Below are 22,125 nucleotides of genomic sequence, written 5' to 3' on the forward strand. Positions count from 1 at the left end.
TGCTCTCCTACACCTGAAGCTCCAATCCTTCCTTTCCTGTTTTCTAGCTATGGAACAGGAGAGAGAGAGAGAGAGAGAGAGAGAGAGAGAGAGAGAGAGAGAGAGAGAGAGAGACGTCCCAGTGTGGAAGTGCTGTGCCTGCCACTACACTGCATCCAGCCTCCACGCACACACACATGGCTGCCGGTGGCTGGATGGCACGTCTAGCCCATGTCTCACGGTGAAGGACAGAACCCCACCCTGAGGCAGTGTGACTGAGGGGCGTCCTGGGCTCTCAGTGTCCTGCAGCAGGAGTGTCACGACTTGTGAGCTCACACAAGGCTCCTGACACCTGAAGGGGATTTCGCTCCAGGAGGTTGCTGGTAGGCCGTAGTTCCTTGCTGAGTTCTGAAGCTATGCCTTAAGACACCCAGATCACGCATCACCAACGTCTTTGGGTTTTGATGGTGGGAGGGTGAGTGATAATGACCAACAAGGAGATGAAAGTCCACCACAAAGGCAACGCAGCCTCTGCTGCCATCGAGGCGGCTGGTTCATGGCAGGCAGGTTTGCTTATTACACCAGTTCCTCAGCTGTCCATGCCCAGGAGAGTGGCCAGCTAGTGATCCCTGACTCCTTTCTATATGTCTGCGAAACTCTGAGGAGATGCCCTCTGCACTCCCACATTTACTTATTATGACACATTTTCCAGGCCGGGGTTGCAGAGAACTACCCTGCGAGCTTTCTAAGACAGGGCTCCTTGTGACAAAGCTCGGTGTGGAAAGTGACAGGGGTCATACTGAGGCAAGTGAGCACACCTGCAGGACTCCGGCAGCTGCTGTTGACAGCTCCGACTGTGACCGGGCGAGGGGCACTGGATATTAGAAGCATACCTTGATAAACTTTGTATTCTATAGGCATGAGGCTCAGTCAGTGAAGTCTCGGTCAGGGGCCTTCTCTTTGGGGCTGCTCACCCAATGCAAGACAAAGAGGCGAGGAAAAGAGGTTCTGGTCTACAGAGACTATGGTGTACGGCTGGGCCGTGTGCATGAACTCTGCTTCCTTGAGCCCTCTGTCCAGGACCCCTGGCAGCTCGGTGGAACACTGTGCACCCTGGGGCCCGGTCCCCCGGAGTGGCACCAATGATCCAAGCTCTCCAGGCTAAAAGCCTCTTGTCAGCAGAGTAATAGGACGTGACTTGAAGCAGGCAGGGCGCAGAGGTATTCAAGTCAGTCAGGGCTATTTTTAAACGCCCTCTCTCCCCAAGCGTGGAGCTCCAGCTCAGCGGGAGAGAACCGCTCATCTCTCAGCCTAGGGAATCAGAGCACAGCCCCTTCTCCCAACCCACAGCTCTCCCTCCCATCCTTCAGATTCAGATCCCGATTTGGGCAACCACTCATGAACCCTGAGAGACCACAGTTCTTGGTTTGTGGAAGGGTGGACTCTGTGGGGGTGTGTCCTGGGGGCCGTGATATGGCGCATCTAGATGTGAGCTTGCTTCCTGGCTGGCTTGGAGGCAAGCCATGGTCCTGACTGGCGGCCCAGAGGCTCACCCTGAAGCCTGTGAGCAGATGTGTCCAGGCCTGCCTCTTTGTGTACAGCTCTTGGTGGCAGTTCACAGCTGCCTGTCAGGCTCCCAGAGCAGAGAGCAGCCACCACCCTTCGTGTGTCACTCCTGCAGGGGGCTAAGCACTGTCCTGCATTTGCCCCTGGGAGGGGGAGAGGGTCGTGAGGGTCAGTGTGCCGTCTGGGATAATGAGGCTGCCCCTGGCTTTTTTCTCACTTGTCCTTCCTTTCTTCTAGCTCTACCTCCTCTCATCTTATCTGTGAGATGTTCCCAGGGCCTGGGCGCACGCAGAGCTGAGGGCAATTTCTGGTGGATCTTACTATCTCATCCCTCACCACTCTTTGATATAGACATGCCTCCTTGGAGGGGACCCTCCCCAGAAACAGAGTTGGGGCTCATGGCTGACACTGAGTGACTACCTTACATAAGCCATATAATAACACATTCTGTTACTGCAGGTCAAAAAGGCCCGAAGAGGAGCCTTTGGCCAAGATCTTTGCCAGGTCTTCCCTCTCCCTGACAAGAACTCCTTCCTCTCCCGGAAGACCCAGCAGAAGTTATGAGGCCTTTGGATACAAAGACTCACTCCAAACCCATAGCCCATCTCACAGGGCTTTCAGGTGACCAGGATTCTTCTTGTTAGGGAAACCTGACTCGTTTTAATGTTTGTCAGTTTGAATGACAGCTCTCTAAGTTGATGTGCAAAGTTCTTTGGTTAAATCAGCAAGATCTCTTTTATTCCCGAGGGGATACACAGACTGACTCAAGACAGTGAGCTGCATCTTTATAAACAGTGTCATGGCAGCACAGCTCTGTCAGGGAGTGAACTCTGTGGTGACTGCCATGCATACATGTCTGAACACACGCTCCCATGGGCCAGCCTTTCGTTAACTTCCTCATCAGATCTGAAAGGGGCGGGGCACTCCCAGTCTTTGGCACCCCCAAGTCCCTGGATTCCTGATCAACCCAGCATTGTGAACTGGTATGTCACGGAATGATATTTGCTTTCTTTGAACTTCAGTATATCATCTTTTAATTGTTGCTGCATTTTGTTTTGTTTTGCTTTTTGTTTTTTTGAGACAGGTTTTCTCTGTGTAGCCCTGGCTGTCCTGGAACTCACTCTAGAGACCAGGATGGCTTCAAATTTAGAGATCCTCCTGCCTCTGCCTCACAAGTGCTGGGATTAAAGGTGTGCACCACCTCCTGGCTAGCACATTATCTTTTAAAATTAATGATATGTGTGTGTGGTGTGTGCGTATGTATGTGTGTGGTATGTGTGTATGCATATATATGTGTGTGTGTGTATGCATGTGTGCTCAAGCCACATGTGTACAGGTAGAGGCCAGAGGACAATTTGCGGGAGTTAACCCTCTCCTTTTATTGTGTGGGTCACAGGAACCAAACTCAGACCTCAGGCGCAGCAGCAAGTGGAGCTACTGTGGAACTTTGAGGTTCAAGGTTCTCTAGCCCTTGAACCTCAGTTTGTTTATCTCTATTGGTAGGGGTGAGGTGGGGAGCTACAGTCTGGGGAAAGAGTCAAGAGCCTGCTGTGGAAACCTTGGACACCTGGGCTAGGGCATGGGAGGGCAAGAAGGGAAGAAAACAAACCCTTTTCTATTTCTCTTGCTCCAACTTTTTTATTGTTTTGAAGACCCACGCAGAGCATTTTAAAACCCAAATCATATATCCAAAAGTTGTAGTAGGAAAGGGCATATATAAGTTCCCGAGATACCCACATTCCCCTCTCCCAGCCACTGGCTTCTCTCCTCATGGAAACGACTGTGCCCAGAGCTCAGGGGTCTTTCTCATGTATTCCCTGCATACATGCTTCAATGGGAATCCTACAACTTCATCCAACGGCTGCCACATTCTTGGGTGGTAAGTGTTCATGGTAGGATCTGTGATATCAGGCTTCATTTGTGTAAGTCTCTTAAAATGTCAAAGTTGTTTCCTGTAGCATGCCTCTTTTGACTGCACAATAGTCCTAGAGGTAGAGAAGATGGAATACTGTGTGTGTTTTGTAGGCTGGGAAGCTGAGGTTCAGCCAGGATGAGGTATTTGCTAAAGTCACATAGTAAGGCTAGACTTGAACGCAGCTCTCCTGGCTTCCCAGGCAGAAGCAGCCCAGTGCTTCCTCGAGGAAGCCTCTCTACTATGCTGGCATAGGGCAGTTGCTTAATTAAAAAGTTATTATAGCCAGGTACAGGGGCATCTTCAGGACTCAGGAGGATGAGGCAGGAGGATTGTGAATTCCAGACCTGTGTGGGCTAATGAGACTCTGTCTAAAAACCAAAAAGTCCCAAGATTCTGCCGCTAGGCAGGCTAGTTTTCCTGTGGGATAGGTGGATACTCCGGCTACCCACCAACTTACTGCTTGTGCCCACACCACACACATGTTCACTTTCTCTCTAGCTTCAGCTTCTCTCTCTCTAACTCCAGACAGCTTGTGGGACCAGGGCTTATCCTGTCTCAGCAGAAGGGTGGGAAGGCTGGGAGGGCTGTAAGAAAGGCCACTGGGCCTGCTGGGGTCCATTTTCTGTTGTCACAATGTTGTAACTGGGAAGCCAGGACTGATACCCAGGGCTGCAGAAGAATGTGAGTGATCAGCGTCTCATCTAAGTAACACTTCCAGCAGGAAGTGGCTCACAGGAATCCCATAGCTTCAGGTACCATCTGGAACCTAAGCCCAAAGGATGGGGCAGGGGAGGGAGAAAGCTGCATTACCCTATTGTACTGGAGCAGTCTGGGGAGAGTAGCCCTACTGGTGCTTATCTGACGTGGCCTATTAAAATGTCCACTTTAGTCCTCCAGTGACTGGCTCCAGGAGCCCCAGGAGCACCATACCTTCTGTGCAGGACACAGGTTTGACAGTGCTGACAGTGAGTGAAAGGCAGACTTAGAATCAGAGCCGCAGGTTTCAGGCCCCTGCTCCAGGCCACACCTCCGACCCTTTCCGCCTGTATCTTGCCCCTGAAATAGGGATGAGCTGCCTTAGGTAGCTGTGGAGAAGAGCTGGAGAAGCTTTCTAGGATGTCAAGTGAGCCAATGAGGCTATCACGGGTGGACAGAAGCAGAGCTTGCCTTGGTCTCCCAGGGCGGGAGGAATGATGAGCATGGAGGCAGGAAACAGTGTCGGAGCACTGGCGACTCACAATAACTGTTGGAAGGAAGAGTTAGGGAGTCCAGCGCCATGCTGGCTGGCTACTGAGCACTAGGGTTTGTCCTCAGCCTTCTTGACTTTGCTGCTGGCATTTTTGCTAACAATTAAAATGGCATGGGGGTGGAAAGGGAGAAAAATTCAAAACAATTGATTTGTCTGTTTGCTAGCACATCTGGGAGAGGCCGGGTGTGGAATGTCAAAACAAGTTAAAAATCAGTACTTCATGTTTTAAAGAAAAACACATGGATCTGCAGGTTTCACATTCTGTTGCTATTTCGTGAGTTCTAAAAGTTCTAGGAAATCAAGGGTTGTCTGCAAATTCAAGAGAGCAGTGGGCAGGGAGACAAGACGTACTTGCTCTTCTGACTTTTTCAGGAGAAGAGTGATAGGGCTCTAGCCTGTGATTTAGAGTTCCAATTCATAAACAGCCCACCATCCACCCTTCTCTTTATCTATCCACTCACCTGCCATTCATTCATCTTCCCATCGGTTCACCAACTCACCAACCATTCTTCCATCCATCCACCCAACTCACCTACAACCCATTCATCCATCCATCTATTTATGAACCCACCATCATCCATCCATCCATCATCCATCTATCCTGTTCATCCACTCCTACCCACTTGCCATCTAGCTCCGTCCTGAGAACTATCTGGGTGTTTAGGGAGAGAAGATGAAGCTTTTGCTAAGTATTTAGATTAATGTAACGTTCAGACCAATTAGCACAGAATTCAAAACAGAGTACCCACCTCACCAAATGGCAACATCATCAGAATGGTTGTTTAACCCAGAAACAGCCGCTATCTGTTCAGCTTGCTTGGACTTGGCTGACTAGAAAGTGATTTCAGTCTTACCTGAGTCTCCCTACAAATCTGCGCTCAGCTGTTAAGTAGCAAGGTCAGACTGGCTTGAGGTGGCCTCAGCCAGGGCACTGTTTCATCTCATCCTGTAGTGGTTAGCCTTTGCTTATGCACATGGTGGTGGCTGAGTAAGGAGTGGAGAGACAGAAGACCAGGAGACACTGAAAGACAGGGACAACTTCAGAGTCTTTTGAGATCTAGGCTCAGGACTGACATGGGGTCATTTCTGCTGTATTTTCTTGGCCAAACTCAGTCACATGACCAAGCAGGCTTCAAGAGGTAGGAAACAGCTATTGATAGGAAGAGATGTGGTGGGTGACTATATGGGAGGAGGAGGGCATGTTTGCAAATTATCAACTACACCATTGTTTTAGTTGCTCAAGCAAAGAGATCAAGAATTCTCCTTGTCCTCTGTCTCTCGTGTTCCATGTTGAATCCACATACAAACTTGGCTCTCTCTACTTGGAACAGAAGAATATTTTGGACATGGCCAGTCCTTGACCATTACTGCCCTGGTCCAATAAACCATTATGTCCTGTTCAGTTGCTGCTTTTTCTTTGGAAACTGTCAAATTCTATCATTCTTGGTTCCTTATCTCATTTCAGTATGTAAATGACCAATGAGATCCCGAATGATGCCATACCCACCACCAAGATTTGTCTCACCTAAACCCCACCTAGCATGAGTCCAGAAGCCAGATGCCAGGCCCGAGCTCACCATAACACTTTTGCATGTGCAGTTCATCTGCCTCTGCTTAGTTTTCTTCCTGCTTAGTCATCTGCTCTTTTTTTTTTTTTTTTTTTTTTATGCAAAAGGTACTTTCACAGTGAAGGTTCTCCTGGTCAGCCTGTTTACAGTGAGACTTCCTTTACCCCATCCTTTCCTGCTTCAGGTTTCTGGGTAGCTCCCATCACCAGCATCGAAACCAGCATCATCAATAAGTGACTTATGTTCTTCTCTATCTATTTAGTGTCTCGACCACAGTCCATGAAGATATAATGCAAGATACCTTTGCAATTTAAACTTTTCTAGCAACCACCTAAAAAAGTAAAAAGAAACAGCTGAAATTGATTTTAACAATATACAACATATATCTAAAATGGAATTTCAATATGTAATCAATTTAAAGAGGTTTTGTTTATTTTTACGTAAGTGCATATTAAGTCTCTGGTGTCTGGTATATGCATGGCTTATTAGTTGAACCAGGCACCTTTCTCATGCAGTAGCCACCTGAGCAGTGCAGAAGGAGGTCACATTTCTCATGGTGTTGGTTTTGCTTGTGGCTGGATTCCTTGCACCTGGAAGATTACTTGCACATAGTAGGCACGCAACCATGCCCCTCCCTGTTCCTCTAACCTTATTATTCTGAATGAATAAGTCAAGTTCTGAGTGACATCTAATTCTGTGGCATGACAGTGTGACCCAGAGAGACCTATTGCACATTTTGTTGGATCCCTAGCTGCTGGGGCGGAGCAAGACTTTGTGCCCTAGGCTTGCTACCTCATTTGGCGTTGCCATGGTTTCCTGCTCCCCCACCCTGCAAAGTAGAGATTTAATGTATTACCCTCTTTTGCACATCTCCACTCTGAAAATGGATGAGAGGATCAGTGGTTAATCTGAAGCAGCAACCCCCTTCCTGGGTTTTGGCTCCAGCAGGAATGCTCTTACTGCACCATGGCTTCCAGAGTAGAGTCCCTGGTTCTCCCCTAAGGTGATGCCAGCTTGGGGGTGCTGCTGTTGGCAGACTGCCCTCTGCTGGACTGGAAGAGTGGGGGCTGGCAGAGGGGAATGGGTGAACTCATAATCTGGGGGATACCTCTAGTTATCTGAAGTTAGCTCTGGGCTGCCCAGCCGAGGTTGAAAACATTTCTACTTGGTGGTACATTGATCCTGCCACCTAGGACAACTGGGATGTCAGAGGCTAACTCTGAAGATCAGCAGCTGGGACTAGAGATAAGCAGCCTCACTTCTCTTGAGGGCTTTCCTGCCGGGGAACAGGAAGGCTGGACCCGAGGCACTTTTGGTTCAGCTGGGTGACCTGTTGGAAGGGATGCTGGCCTGAAATAACTACATAGAATTCCAAGTGATTAGCAGAAGCAACAAAGTCCAGCTAACCCAGGTCTGCTTGGGGAGAGGTAAGACAGGGCTAGTCACAGGACAAAACAGAGACAGCCAGAGGGCTGATGGAGTCACACAAGAGGATCAGAAATGGGCCTGGTTGCAAGACTGTCCTCCAGGATCTGCCAACAGAGAAACCTTCAGCTCTGTGGCTCCCAGATATTCTCTTCCCTTTCCACCCTCCCTCTTTTCCTCCCTTCCTTCTCTCTTGCCTTTGTTATCACCCTTCTGGTTCTTTATAACCTTATCTCTCTCCCACCCTCCTTTCTCTTTTATTTCTATAAACATCTCTCTGTTGCTGTCTCTCTTACAAAGACACGCATACACTCTGGAGTGCTAGCTGGAGTATCCCAGGAAGGTACTGGTTGAGAATTTAACTGACTCTGACTCCCTCCAAAGGCAACTAGATACCCATCTACCCTGCAGCTGCTTTAGGGGGGAAGGGGAGGCTGGAACAGCAGCTTCACCAGGCTACTGTCTGAAATCCCAGAACATGGTCTCTTAAACAGCTGCTCCTGAGAAAAGCCACAGCCAAGGCTCATCCCTGCTGCCCTTTATCAGTGCACAGCAGGCAGGTCCAGGCAGAGAGGGGAACAGTAACCTGATGTCAACTCTCTGGGAGCAGTGGAGGCCAAGGGAGGATGTTGTAGCTTGATTCACCTTCATGGGTCAGTTTGGTCTGTGTGTGTGTAACCCATGCTCGGCAGCCTCCACAGGGAGGCTGGTGTGTGTGTGTGTGTGTGTGTGTGTGTGTGTGTGTGTGTGTGTCAGTGCATCTGTGCATGTTCTATTCTCCGGGCACCCAGTAAAGCGAGCAGTGTTTATATAAGGTAGGCACATCTGGGAAGGTGTGGGATTTGGAAGGGTGTTTTTGTTTGTTTGTTGTTTTTCAGACATAGTGTTACTAGGTAGCCCTGGCTGCCCCAGGACTCACTCTGTAGACCCGGCTGGCCTCGAACTAACAGAGACCAGCCTGCCTCTGCCTCTTGAAAGTGTGTACCTCCACATCCAGCCTTAACTTGAGTCATCTTTATTAAGTATAAGTTAGGAAATTCTCTGAACTCACAACCTGAGAAGACTTCCTGATTTATGTAAGCCGGCCATGCTGGCTTTTCATTGTTGGGACAAATGTCTGAGAAAAACATCTTAAGGCAGGAAAAGCTTATTTTTGGCTCATGGTTTCAGAAGTTTCCATCCACGGTTGGTTGGCTTTGTTGCTTTGGGCTTGCAGTGAGACAAAACATCACAGATGCAGGAGCTCCTGACAGAGGCTGCTCATCTCCTGTCATCCAGGAAGCAGAGAGATACACCCTTCAAAGGCAATCCCCCACTACCCAGCAATTCACTTCCTCCAGTCAGCCCCTCCTCCCCACAGCTTCTAGACACTTACCATCCAATCACTTCCTTAAAGTTGCATCTCTGAGCATTGCCTTGGGAACAAGGCTCCCCCATGCACAAGGTTTCTTTTTTTTTTGGGGGGGTACTTCATCATTAAACCATAACACCAATAATGCATTTGTGGAACAGCCTTACTACCTCTGCCCTGAGTGGCTGCCGGGAGCTTCCTCTCTGCCTTTGAAATCACTTCTTTCTCTGGGCTAACTTGATGGTTACTCTCACTGACTGATGGTTCATGTTGGGCACATGACTCTGTGCTCATTGCAAAGAATTTGCCCTTTCTTTCCACATTTCTTCAAGGTTAGTCTCCTTGCCCGTGTCTGCTTGAGTTATCTTCATTCCCCTGACATCTGCAAATCCATACATAGCTCAAATGCTGGGAGGCATCGGCTCGGACTCTCCTGAGGTTTGTAGCCCAGTGCTGCTTCCTGCACATCAGCATGCCCATTCGTCCACGTTGTCACTCACCTCTTCATTTAGTGAGGCTTTCGTGTACTAGTATCTGTTGTCAGGTGCTTGGATGGAGGTGAAGGAGGTAGACATAGTTCTATGCTCATGTCACAGGTCTCTGGACTCCAGATGCTTTCCAGAAAATGTACTCTTGTGTCTATAGTGGGAACGAATGCTCACAGACACCCTAAAATGGCATTAAACGGGGAAAGGGTATTTTCTTTTCTGTGATTACATCTTGTCTCTGGCCATCCACCTCTGTAGACTCCTTTCACTGGCTCTTGCTACTAGCTGGAGGCTTGCTGCTTAATTGCCTCAAAACCATGGACAAATTGGCTCCCTCAGACTGCAGTCCCCTCCCTGCAGCATTTTCAGAGCTGGAATCCAGCTCCTTGGGAGAAGCTGAGCTTTTCATCAGAGATCAAAGACTGGCCCTGGGGAAGCATCACAAAGCTGCTCTGGGCTGTAAAGGAGCCCTTTGGGCATATCACTTCCTGTCTAAGCCTCCACTGGACAGGGAACCAAAACATGGAGAAGCAGGAAAGCAGACATCTGGCTGCCCAAGAGGCTCAGCCTGGGAATCGGCCTCTTAGGGCTGATCAGAGCAGAACAACAGCTGAGCAGAGCTACCTGGAAGAAGCAAGGGAAGCCAGAGGAAAGGCCCAGGCAGCTGGGCTCTGGGCAGATGGCCCACTTTCATTTTCTTCATCTTCAATTTGCCTGGTTTGTGGTCAAGTAGTTGTTTAGAAATGTACCCCAGACTCCTGAGGCTGTCATTCACAACTCTCTGCGGGGTACCTTTCTCCCTCTTTCCTGTGGCACTTCCCCAAACATCTACTTCTGAATGAATCACAAGGGATACATTCCCTCATCCCAAGGAGTCCAAGTCTGAATGTCTCCCGGGATGCAGGGAGAATATAGGAAATAGGATTCCAAGCTACACTGTCTCAGGGAAAGGGGGGCTCCTGGAATCCATGCAGAGGAGCTCTAATGAGGAGCTTCCATCTCTTTGCACTGTGGCTCACATGCCAGGCCTTCAGTCCTGAGGACCCCAAGCTGCTCTCTCTGTCCTCCCCCAGTAAAGGCCATCTTAGTTGAGGCTGACCAGGTGGCAACTTCACCTGTGCTCAACCTACCACACTCAGGAAGGGGCGGAGGGGGTGTTTGTTGCACAGAATTGGTGTTACTTCGTGGAAAGCCCAAACAGGACCTCCCCTGCTGGCACCCGCTCTCCTTTTCTGTGACATCTTCAGCGATCAGCTTGGGAGGACTCCAACCTCCCTATCAGAAGGGCTTCATCCCTTTGACGACCTCCAAGAATGCTTCCTTGCTCACAACTCTATTTCCATCCATTCCTCATGCCAGGTAATTTGAGTGGCCTCACAGCCCATCATCAGGGACCAGTTCACCTTAATACAAGGCGTCTGAACGGTTCCCAGCACTCTAGGCCTGTCTGCCCTTTTCTCCCATCAGTTAAACTCTGTCAATGGTGAGGTGTCAACGCCTTTTCTATGGGGATTTCTGGAGATGCCATACAATTTGTCTTTCCCCATGGATGTCAGTGGCAGACTGATACGCCAACTCACAGCTACTTCCTGAGGCAGGAATAGGTGCATTCCCAGGGGTGCTTGGCAGATGCATGGGAAATCAAAAGGGAGATGGACTCCCAGGGTCAAGGCATGCTTTCTTGTTAAGCAGCCAGGTCTGCAGGAGGATTCATCTCTGGGAAGGCCATGTGTGAACATGGATGGGTGTATGCAGATCCTGGAATGGGAGGAGGGATTCTGTGACAGGCAGAGCAGGGCAGATCACATCACACTAGGACTCAGAGTGTCTGAAGTCTAGTTTCAAGTGCTGGAGAGCCCTACGGCACACTACCCCAGCTTTCATGGACTCAAGGTCCTTCTTCATCTTTGGAGTGAAGGCCTCGCCATCTTTAGCTAGAATATTTGACCACATCATATAGAATCAATTTCCTTTCCAGATGGTAACTTAATCCTTTCCTTCTCTAAGGTACTGGATGTTTTTAATCCTCCTTCTCTCTCTTTTCTACCTCCTTTTCTTCCTTTTTCTTATTTCCTGGTCCCTCATGGGATACATCTAAGCCCCTAAAAAGAAAGTACATTTGCTGAATGATGTTTGCCCTGAAAATGCTCACTTCATGGCTCTTATTGGAGGTAAAGTTCTTGTACAAATGCCAAGTACAACAGGCAGACTCCCCAGGCCAAGCACAAGGGTGATTTCATCATCTGGGAAGAGCTTGGTGGGCTCCGAGGGCTCTTGTCACGTGCCCTGAGCAGTCAAGGGGGGGATCAGCTGTGACAGTCTGTGGGGGAAGGTGGCATTGTCAGGGATAGAGAGCAGCCAAGGCATAGGGCAGGCCAAAATGGAGGGCAGGCAAGGACCCTAGAGGGACTGGAAAGGAGCAGGGAGAGAGGTGGGTGTGGCTAGAATGCTCAGAATTGGGCTTCAGGAAGATGAAAGTGGCAGTCCCCAGAACACAGCCTTTTCTTGCCTCTCACTGCCTGTGACCACTTCAGATGCTCAGTACCATATCACGGCATCATATGCTCCTTTCAGCAGGGGACAGTGGCATGGGGCCGGGTCAGGTCTGTCCAGCTGTGGGGCCCTGGAGGCCAACATGTTTTTGGTTCTTCAGAATCTTCCTGTGCCTTCTACTTGGCTTTCCTGTGAATAAGCAGAGAGGCCTGCTGAAATGGGGTTTCCCTGGGAGCTCCCTGTTAGCAGGATACACAGGCCACAAGTCAAAATGAGGCCCAGTCCACTGTGACTGTGAGGAGAGATCTTAGATGGAGCCCTGACACTGGACAGAGCCTGTCCTTGGAAGTGACTTGCCAAGAGGCCTCTGTGGACAGACATCAGCTCTGTAGAGGACCCAGTCTCAGCCGCTTGTGTGAGCTTTACAAAAAGGAATACACAGAGCTCCATGAATGAGGCTGGGCCCTTCTCTCCCTGCTGCTGGCCCTGTCCCCTCTCCATCCCAGCATGGAGCCTCTGAGGAGGGGGCTCCCTGGCCTTCATCTCCACCTGACTCATCCACGGGTTCTGCTCCAGTGCCTGCTCCCTGTTTTGTATCAGGGCTGATGGGGAGTGACCTGGATCAATGAGCTAGGAACAGCAGGAAACCAGACACCCTGAGAACCAGCCTGGGCAGGAGGCGACAGGCTGCCAGCTTCCACAAGGCCCTGGAGGGTCCGGTTCCCATTCCCCCACCCCCACCCCAGGGTCCTGTGACTACTCCTGGGAGGAGTTCAGGAAGTCTCATCCAGGGCAGCTGGGTATTTTGTGACAAGGCTTCAGACTGACTTGTGCCTGGAGTGTCTGTGGGCAGCTCCATCGTTGAGGACTTGAATGCTGTGCGTCTCAGCCCTGAAGTTTGTGGGTGCCTGTAAGAATGAACTGCAGATGTGTGCAGCCATCCGTCTGTCTGTCTGTGTCTTCCCTGGAGGAACTTCTGCTGGTCTTCTGGGACTTTGGTACTGGCGTCTGTTAGTTAGCACTCTGTTCCCACCTAGGCCCAGTTCTGACTGCACTGTCCTCAGACACAGCAAGGCATCCTATGGGCATCCTCTACCTGTCTCTGTATCACCCTTGTATTAGTTACATCATCTTGTAAACGCAACAGAACACCCGACAAAAGGAGTTTGTGGAGGAGGGGTCATTCTGGCTCAGTTCAGCCTGGAGGGAAAGGCATAGCGCTATGAACATAGATGGCTCAGCACATCGTGCTGATGGTCAGGAAAGACAGATGCCTTACCCAGCTCACTTCTCTCCTTTGTATTCAGCCTGGGAAGCCTGTGGAATGGTAATACCCACACGTAGGCCTTTCCACCCCAGTGAAGCCAGTCTGGGTAACTCCTCACAGCTACCGCTGGAGTTACTTACACAGTGATTCCCAGTCCCATCGGTTGACAGTAAAGACGGACTGTCACAACTATCCCCTGAGGGAGACCCCATCCAGAACCCCTTGGACTACTCTAATAAAATACTATAAACTGCGTAACTTGTAAAGAACAAACATTTATTACTCCCAGTTTTGGAGTCTGGAAGTCCAAGCTCACGATGCCGGCAGACCCAGTGTGTAGCCAGGGCTCTCTTTTTCACAGATGGTGCCTCTCAGCTGTGTCCTTACTCTGCGAGACCCCTTACTCTGGGGTCTCTTTTCTAAAGATATTAATACCTTTATGAGAGCTAATCACCTCCCAAGGGCCACACCTCCTAATACAACCGCATTGGGGGTTGGGATTTGAGCATACAGGCATTCAGATCCCAGCCTCTTTCATGGCTAGTCCAGGCTCCTAGTTCCTTGGACTCTGCCCTGTCTTCTCATCTTGGGTTTTCAAAGGAGCCACCTAGACTTAAATCTCCATCTGTCACTCACTCAGAGGGGTGTGCCCTATGCAAATCAGCAAACCTTTTAGACTTGAGCGTTGTCACTGTTATGCCACTGTACCTTCCCCGCAGCACTTATCCCTTCTCTTTCCCTGCCCGGACTGGGCTGCGTGGGCTCTTCAGTCCTCAGAGCTACTGACTCTCCAGCTGCCGACTTCTTTGGCTCCTTGCCTGAGAGGCACGAGGCAGCCAGTTCCTAGGCATTTGTGGAGCACCTGTCCCGTGTCCCATGTGTACCAGGTAGGCCACACACCTGTGGGCTTCCCTGGTCCCAGGTGTGCAGGGATATCCTGAGCCTTCCAGCCCCAGCCTTGCACCCGCATCGCCTGAGCCCAGGCCCTATTATCGAGTTCCTGGCCCAAGTCTCAAGGGGTGGTGACTGTCACCATCAATTTTCCGACTCCTAAGACATACATCTCCCCCCCTTCTGATAGTAATTTGTGTCTTGTAATTGATATGTTTATTTAATATGGTGGGGTTTATTTTGTTGATGTCCCTGCTCACTGGAAATGTTGTTTAGCTCATGATGAATCTTTCAGTTGGTGGCATTTTAACCCTGGGGAAATATGATAAATGCATAGAAGAATCAGGGACATCTGGAAATTATTTTTTAATGGGATGGAATGACTCTAATGGGAAAAAAACTCGGGTTGTCTACTAAAGGGAGTGAGGGCGGAGGGACTTGGGGATGTCAGGGTTGTTCAGACATTGCTGGCTGTTGGCTTGTCAGACTCCACATTCCCCTGAGTTTTGCTGTTGGTTTTTGGAGACTGAACAAGGGCAGCTGTTACCTAGCACTGTCGCAAAGACACAGGGCTGAGCTGGGCCCTTCCCAGCCTCTATGCTTGTGTATAGATGGTGAGGCTCAGGAATTCCCTGGGGATAGAGGTGACTGGGAATGTCTAGTCCCACAACAGAAGAGGCCTACGCAGGCTGAACTTGCCTTTGGTGTTAGAAGACACGTGCTTTTAGCCCACAGTCCTCCACTGCCCATTCTGGAGGAGGGTATCTGGCATTTGTTGTCCCTTTCGCTCTGCACCAACTAGAGGCTGCAAAAGTGTGAAACTCCCCCAGTGGGGCTGTGGGAGGGGAGGGGCAGTGGCTGCTCCTGGCAGCCAGACAGGGCCCAGCAGGGCAGAGGTAGAAGTCACTGGCCAGCTGGCCTCATCTGTGCCTGCCCTTGTTAAGCCCGGGGCTCATCCAGGGTCTCCATACTCCTCTCTATCTCAGTCAGTTTTGAGACAGTTTGAGTTCAGTCAGCCCCAGCCCCTCTGTTTCCCCTCATTTTCTCCCATAACCAGGCATACACCCAGGCATTTACTGAGCACCCACACCATTCAGGATTTAGGGAAATCGGGAAGTACGAAACTTAAATACCAGGCTATGGCGCTTGGGTTTCGAAGGTAAGACGGGGAGTACTCCCTATTCCATCTGGGGGAAGATCATGAGGGAAAGCCTGTAAAGCTGTGCTCCATGGATGGTGTTGGCCTGTTCCTGCCAGCTGCAGGGTCCACAAGGAAGCCACGCACCACCTACTACATGGGATGGAAGACATCGGAAGAGCACAGCTGACTGTGGAGACTTGTATGGAAATAGGACAGAATGAAGCTCAAAACATTCGTATACTGACCATGTTAAAAAGACCATTTTAGGCATCCTATTACATATTATTAATTAAGTTTACCTGTCTCTATTGATGTTGAAATTCAAAATTGCCTGTATGTGTCTCACATAATTCTATGGCAGAGCCAAAATCACCCTTTGGAAACAAGCAGCTCCATTTCTTTCTTTCCAGTGTGGTCCCACCCATCTTCTGCTCCTGCATCTTTTCTGAGCAGGCTTTTTTTTCTTTTTCTTTTCTCCTGTCTTGCTGATTCTCTCCTCTTTTGTTGTGTGTGATGACAGATGGTGGCTTGAGAAGGGGGAGCTAGTGTCTGCCTTCTCAGGCTTCAGTTTCTGGATGCCCCGGTAAGGCTGAGGGACCTGACTTATCCAAATACTCTCGGATCAATTCATTTTACACAAATCTATTCTGATTGACTTAGAGTTGGGCAGAAATTGTTTTTGTTTTTATTCATCGCTTTTTATATATGTAGGTTACAAAAATCTGTGAAATGTGCATCATTTACAAACTTCAATACAAGCTAACTTTAACCAAACACTCACTGTCTGCCTCTTTCACCCCTCCCCCCTCAGCCCCGGTCAAATTCCTCAGGGCGGTGGCCCTCTGCTTCCAAGTCTTTAGAGCTGGGCAGGTACTTCCTGTATCATGAACCTCATCCTGTAAATTTCAAACTAAACCATCAGATTACTCTTTGTTGATTTTAAAATTCCTGACCATTGTTTATGTTCTTCACATTATTTATTTTTTTGTTCCAAAACAGCTACTTGTTTTATGGTTAATACATACTGTTTTTGTTGTTGAACCAAGTCATGTGTAATAATGACACTTGCACAACTTTTTATTTCCCTGGCGATGAACAGTGCCCCTCTGCTTCTTACGGTGGTCACATTCTTACCGAAGTCTCTGTCAGTGTGCAAAATTCCTTCAAACACTATTTCTCACCCTCCTCTTTCCCAGACAAACTTTCAGATTCCCAGACCTGTTTGGAGTCCTGATCAGCCTTGTGTGTGGGAACATTCACTTCCTTAGAGTATAGTCTCCTATTTTGTTGCTTGTTTTTTTTTTTTTTTTTTTCTTGGATTTTTTTTTCTCATATAAAAGTTGGTATGTTCTATCTCTTCACTTTGTAGCCCTTTTCAAAAGACTGGTCATCTTTGGGTTGCCTGATTTAAGTCAGAGGAAGTCACCAACAGCTGTTTAGAAAGTCTTTGCACATATACAAGAAATAGCTTTTCAACTAGTGGGCTTCCAAATACAGTGGCTGTTTAGGACTTACACATTTAATTTTTTTATTTATTTTTATTTAATGTGCATTGGTGCTTTGCCTGCGCGCATGTCTGTGTGAGGGTGTGAGGTCTCCAAGAACTGGAGTTGCAGATCTTTGTGAGCTGCCATATATGGGTGCTGGGAATTGACCCTGGGTCCTCTGCAAGAGCAGCCAGTGCTCTTAATTGCTGAGCCATCTCTCCAGCACTGGGGACCTACACATTTTATTAGGGTGATTCTGGAACCATAAGAACCTGTAGTGCACTTCTGGGACCGATAACTTTGTTTGAAGAAGCACCCCCACCACACCCCAGATTCCAGTCCAGTGTACCTCTATAGAGGGCAGGGCAATGTCACATACCCGGTGACAGAGGAATGTAGGTGGCCCCAAAGTTCCATAGACTTTGGAATAAACTTTCTCCTGACCCCGCTTGCAGTGGGCAGACTAACACCACTCTCCTTCTGCTTAGACCCACACTGTCGCTTGCCTTCTGAAGTAGCTGCCACCTCCGATCCTGACTGGGTTTCTGACTCCTTAGCTTTGCTAATTCCCCCACCTGTTTTCCCCATTCTGTTGACACCTGCTGGCATCGTCTCTCCTGTTCCCTCTGACCCTGTCTTTTTCTTACTCCTGCGCTCTTGGCGTCAATGGGGATCGTTCTGCAATGACAGGTCTGCCGGTTGCCTCATGGGAGGGCTCTTCCAGTGCTGACGATGTGTTGTGTATCCCCGCACCCGCAAAGCTTTGTAATTAAGCTCGTCCTAGTCACAAAAATACTGGAGCCTAAGCTAAATATGACCGGAATCCAGTTTATACCTGGATTTGTTTGCTTTAAATTCTAATCTTACGATAAATGGATTGACGTTTTATTTCTTGATGAAAAATTTTTAACTTACCCCCACCCCCACCCCCTTTTGATACAAGGTCTCTCTATGCAGCCCTGGCTGTTCTGGAACTCGTTATGTAGACCAGGCTGGTGTGGAACTCATAGAGATCCACCTGTCTCCCGAGTGCTGGGATTAAAGGCCTGAGCCAACAATGCCGTGCTTGACTGGTATTTTTAAAGGTCATTTCTGTGATGCCTTCCCATTTAAAATTGCAACACAGAATTTCTAGTTGCTTATGCTTGAATGGAACTTCCTCCGTAAAGTTCAGGGCTTGGCTAGGTCGCCCTACATTTTCTATATGTGTACATAAGAAATTGACTGGGAGGAGTCTAATTCAAGAAGGCCAGGCTGGCTTCAGGTGCCCCGAAATCCTTTTAACGCGTGTGTATATAAAAGGCTGCTTCTCTGTACATGAAAGCAAACATGTTCTGTTAAGGCGCACAGAACCTTTACATGGGAGCATTAAAAGTGGTGGCACAGGTATTAAAGCTCCAGCTCCAGGCTGTCCAGGGGTGCAGACCCAGCTCAGGTGGGATGGTCCTTCGCAGGTCCTCACGGAGAACTCTGTCTTTTGCCTCTACAGGTGCCCCCTTTCAAAGGTCTCAGCATCCTCACGCTACCTCCTGCCGCCACTTCCACCTGGGCCCCCCGCAGCCGCAGCAGCTAGCCCCGGACTTCCCGCTGGCGCACCCCGTGCAGTCGCAGCCGGGCCTCAGCGCCCACATGGCCCCGGCCCACCAGCACAGCGGCGCGCTGCACCAGTCGCTGACCCCGCTGCCCACCCTGCAGTTCCAGGACGTCACAGGTCCCTCCTTCCTACCTCAGGCCCTGCACCAGCAATACCTGCTGCAGCAGCAGCTCCTGGAAGCTCAGCACCGCAGGCTCGTCTCGCATCCCAGGTAGGCAGGGGTGGGGCCAAGGCAAGAGGGCGGGGCCCGGGAGGGGTGTGGCGTGGCGGCAGGGGCAAGGTTTGGGACTGTGCTTCTATCAGCCAGGATTGGTTGCAGTCACAAAGCGGCTCTGCAAGGGATGGCTTTTGCCTCTGTTAGTGGCATTCTTTTCGGGTCAGAGCCTACCGTGACCCCTCATATCCCCCAAGCTCAGGGTCAGGGGCTGGGTGGCCAGTGGCCAGTGATGCTCACGGTGGACTTTCGGAGCGTGGGAGATTTGAGGCCTCTCGAGTCCCCTCCAGCCCTCAGGGCCGCCTGATTCTGATTTTCCCCAAACCACACCAGAATCAAAGGAAGTGACTGGTTCCAGTCCTGTCCTCCAAAGGGCCAACCTCTAGTTGGAGATTGTGGCTGTATGCCCATGAAACCGAATAAAATTAGCAGCAATCAGATATCCTGACGTGGCAATAACCAGATATCGCTGAGCCTCAGCTGTAAGGAAGAAATGGACGAGCACAGCTGGGTGCTTCTCTGTCTTCTGGGCGTCAGGGCCTTTTTCACACTAAAACGTTAATGACCGCAAAGAATCTCTGCTTATATGGATTTACCGAAATTTGAAAGTATCTATTAATTCATTAAAAATACCAAAACTACTGATGTTAAATTTATAACATGTTCTTTTTAATTTTTAATTCTTTTCCTTTTAGTGAAAATAGAAATTTTTTTTCACATAATATATCTCACAGTAATATAATCACATAATTATGGTTCCCCCTCCCTCTACTCCTCCCAATCCACCCCCCAAGGCTCCCCTCCTATTGGGATCCACCCCCTTTCTGTCTCATTAGAAAACAAACAGGCTTCTACGGGCTAATAACAAAATAAAACATAATACGATAAAACAACAACAACAACAACAAACAGTTGGAATTGTACAAAACAAACCAACATCAGAAAAAGAAAGAGCACAAGGAAAGGCACAAGAATCAGAGACCCACTGGTTCACACACTCAGGAATCCCATAAAAACACTAAACTGGAAGCCATGATGTGTGCTCAGAGGACCTGGTGCAGATCTGTGCAGGCCCTGTGCATGCTGCCTCAGTTTGTGCGTTCTTGTGAGCTTTGCTCTTGTTGGTTTAGAGGGCCTGTTTTCCTGCTGTCCTCGATTCCCTCTGGCTCTTACATTTTCCTCTTCAACGGAGGTCCCTGAGGTCTGAGGAAAGGGATTTGATGGAGACATCCCATTTAGAGCTGTGTTCCAAGCTCTGTCTCTGTCTCTCTGTCTCTCTCTGTCTCTCTCATGGCTGGCAATAGTTCTCTGTATTTGTCCCTATCTGCTGCTGATGTTCCCATCTCTGATGACGGCCAGGCAAGGCAACCATCTATGAGTATATCAGAATGTCATTAGGAGTCCTTTTATTGCTGGTTTTGTTTATCTGTTGCTTTTGTTTTTGTTTTGTTGTTATTGTTTTTTAGAACAGTAGTATCTGGGTTTCCCTAGGTCCAAGGCTATCTAGTCTCAGGTTCTTGGTCACCAAGCAGTGCTCATGGAGTGGGCCTTAAATAAATTCAGATGTTGGTTGGTTGCTCCCACAAGCCTTGTGACACCTTTGCCCTAGCAAATTTGGTAGACAGGACAGCATTATAGATCAGAGGGTTTGTGGCTGGTTTGGTGTTTACTTTTCAGTTTTGGTAGGATGCTGAGTACCTTCCCGTACCAAAAACATTAGAATATAGGCACCAGCTCAATTTTTCAATGTCCAATGAGTTGTGTGGGTGTTGTTCTCAGTAATGAGGCCTTGCTGTCAGTTTGTGGAGAGCAATCTACAGTCTTGGCAACAGCCTGGATTGTTTGGGGATTTTCATGGGATTCCTTTGGCCAACAACGCAATCACATGTAACCCAATCCTGGTGCTGAAAACTTTATTTGGTGACAAGAGATGTCCGGTTGGTGGGGGGAAGTCTATCTCCCCCATTATTTGACAATTCATTTAGCTAACTTTATATAGGTTTTAGGAAGCTTCTACTGTATTAGGTTTCCACACTACCCCTCAAATGACCCTTAATTTTAGCTGTTTCTCCCCGTGTTCCTCCCTTGTTACCTTCTCCCCCATCCCAATTCTCCTTTTCCAGCTCCCTACCCTACCATCCATAATGAGATCTATCTGCATCCCCCCAGCCAGTCCCTTACTCTATACCTAACCTCTCTGTTTCTATGTATTGTAGTTATCAGTGACATAACTGCTAGTGTCCACATACAAGCGATTATTTGTCTTGTTGGTCTGGGATACCTCACCTAGGGCAATTTTTCTACTTTCATCCATTTAACTGCAAATTTCATGTATTTATTTATTTTTGTAAACACCGAGTAACATTCCACTTTATAAACATACCACATTTTCTTTATTGATTCTTCTGTTGAAGGACATCTAGATTGTTTCCAGTTTCTGGTCATTATGGATAGAGCAGCAATGAACATAGCTGAGCAAGTGTCTCTGTGGTAGCAGAGGATGTGAAGCATGCTTTGAATCCATGCCCAAGTAGACTTGGATCTTGAGAGAGAATGATTCCTAGCTCCCGAGGAACTTATTTATTTCCACAGTGGCTGTACAAATTTGCACTCCCACCACCAATGGATGAGTGTTCCTCTTACTCCATATCCTCACCAGCATGAGCTGTCACTTGTTTTGTTGATTTTAGCTATTTAGACAGGTGTAAGATGGAATCTCAAAGTAGCTTTGATTTACATTTCCTTGACGGTTAAGGATGTTCAAAGTTTAAGTGTTTCTCAGCCTTTTGCATTTTCTTTTTTGAAATTTCTCTGTTTAGATTTATACCCCATTTTTAGTTGGGTTATTTATTTTTTTGACAATCTGTTTTTTTGAGTTCTTTATATATATTGGATATTAGCCCTTAATTGGATGTGTAGTTGAAAAGAAAATCTTTTCCCATTCTTTAGGCTGCTGCTTTGCTCAAATGATGGTTTTCTTTGCTGTACAGAAACTTTTCAGCTTCATTAGGTCCCGTTTATGAACTGTTGACCTTAGAGCCTCTGCTAACTGCTCTGGTTAGGGAATCTTTTTTTGTGTTGATAAGTTCAAGGCTATTCCCCATTTTCTTTTCTATCAGGTTCATTATATCACATTTTATGTTGAGGTCCTTGATCCACTTGGAACTGAGTTTTGTGCAGGATGCTAAGCGTTCAGGTTCTATGAGTTTTCAAGATTTTTGTAGTTGTTGACATTCAGCTTTTGTCTGTGGTGGTCAGATAGGATGCAGGGTGTTATTCCAACTTTCTTGTAGCTGTTGAAACTTGCTTTGTGTCCTACTATGTGGTCAGTTTTGGAGACAGATCCATTTGCATTTAACCACATGCAGCCATCCAGTTTGATCAGCACCATTTGTTGAAGATGCTGTCTTTTTTCCAATGTGTATTTCTGGCTTCTTTATAAAAAAAAAAAAAATGGGTGTCCATAGGTGTATGGATTTATGTCTGGTCTTCAATTG

General features: G+C 48.3%; 1 protein-coding gene across 1 annotated transcript in view; it reads left to right on the top strand.

Annotated features, from left to right (window-relative positions):
- The window catches only part of Ark2c (arkadia (RNF111) C-terminal like ring finger ubiquitin ligase 2C), a 107,006-nt gene that overhangs the window by 59,184 nt on the left and 25,697 nt on the right, over positions 1-22,125 (top strand). Inside the window, exon 2 of the mRNA XM_060377013.1 lies at positions 18,310-18,625. Within this exon, the coding sequence (XP_060232996.1) occupies positions 18,310-18,625 (316 nt within the window). The remainder of the gene's footprint in view (positions 1-18,309; positions 18,626-22,125) is intronic.

This window comes from Meriones unguiculatus, chromosome 2 (assembly GCF_030254825.1).
Source record: "Meriones unguiculatus strain TT.TT164.6M chromosome 2, Bangor_MerUng_6.1, whole genome shotgun sequence".
Lineage (NCBI taxonomy): Eukaryota > Metazoa > Chordata > Mammalia > Rodentia > Muridae > Meriones > Meriones unguiculatus.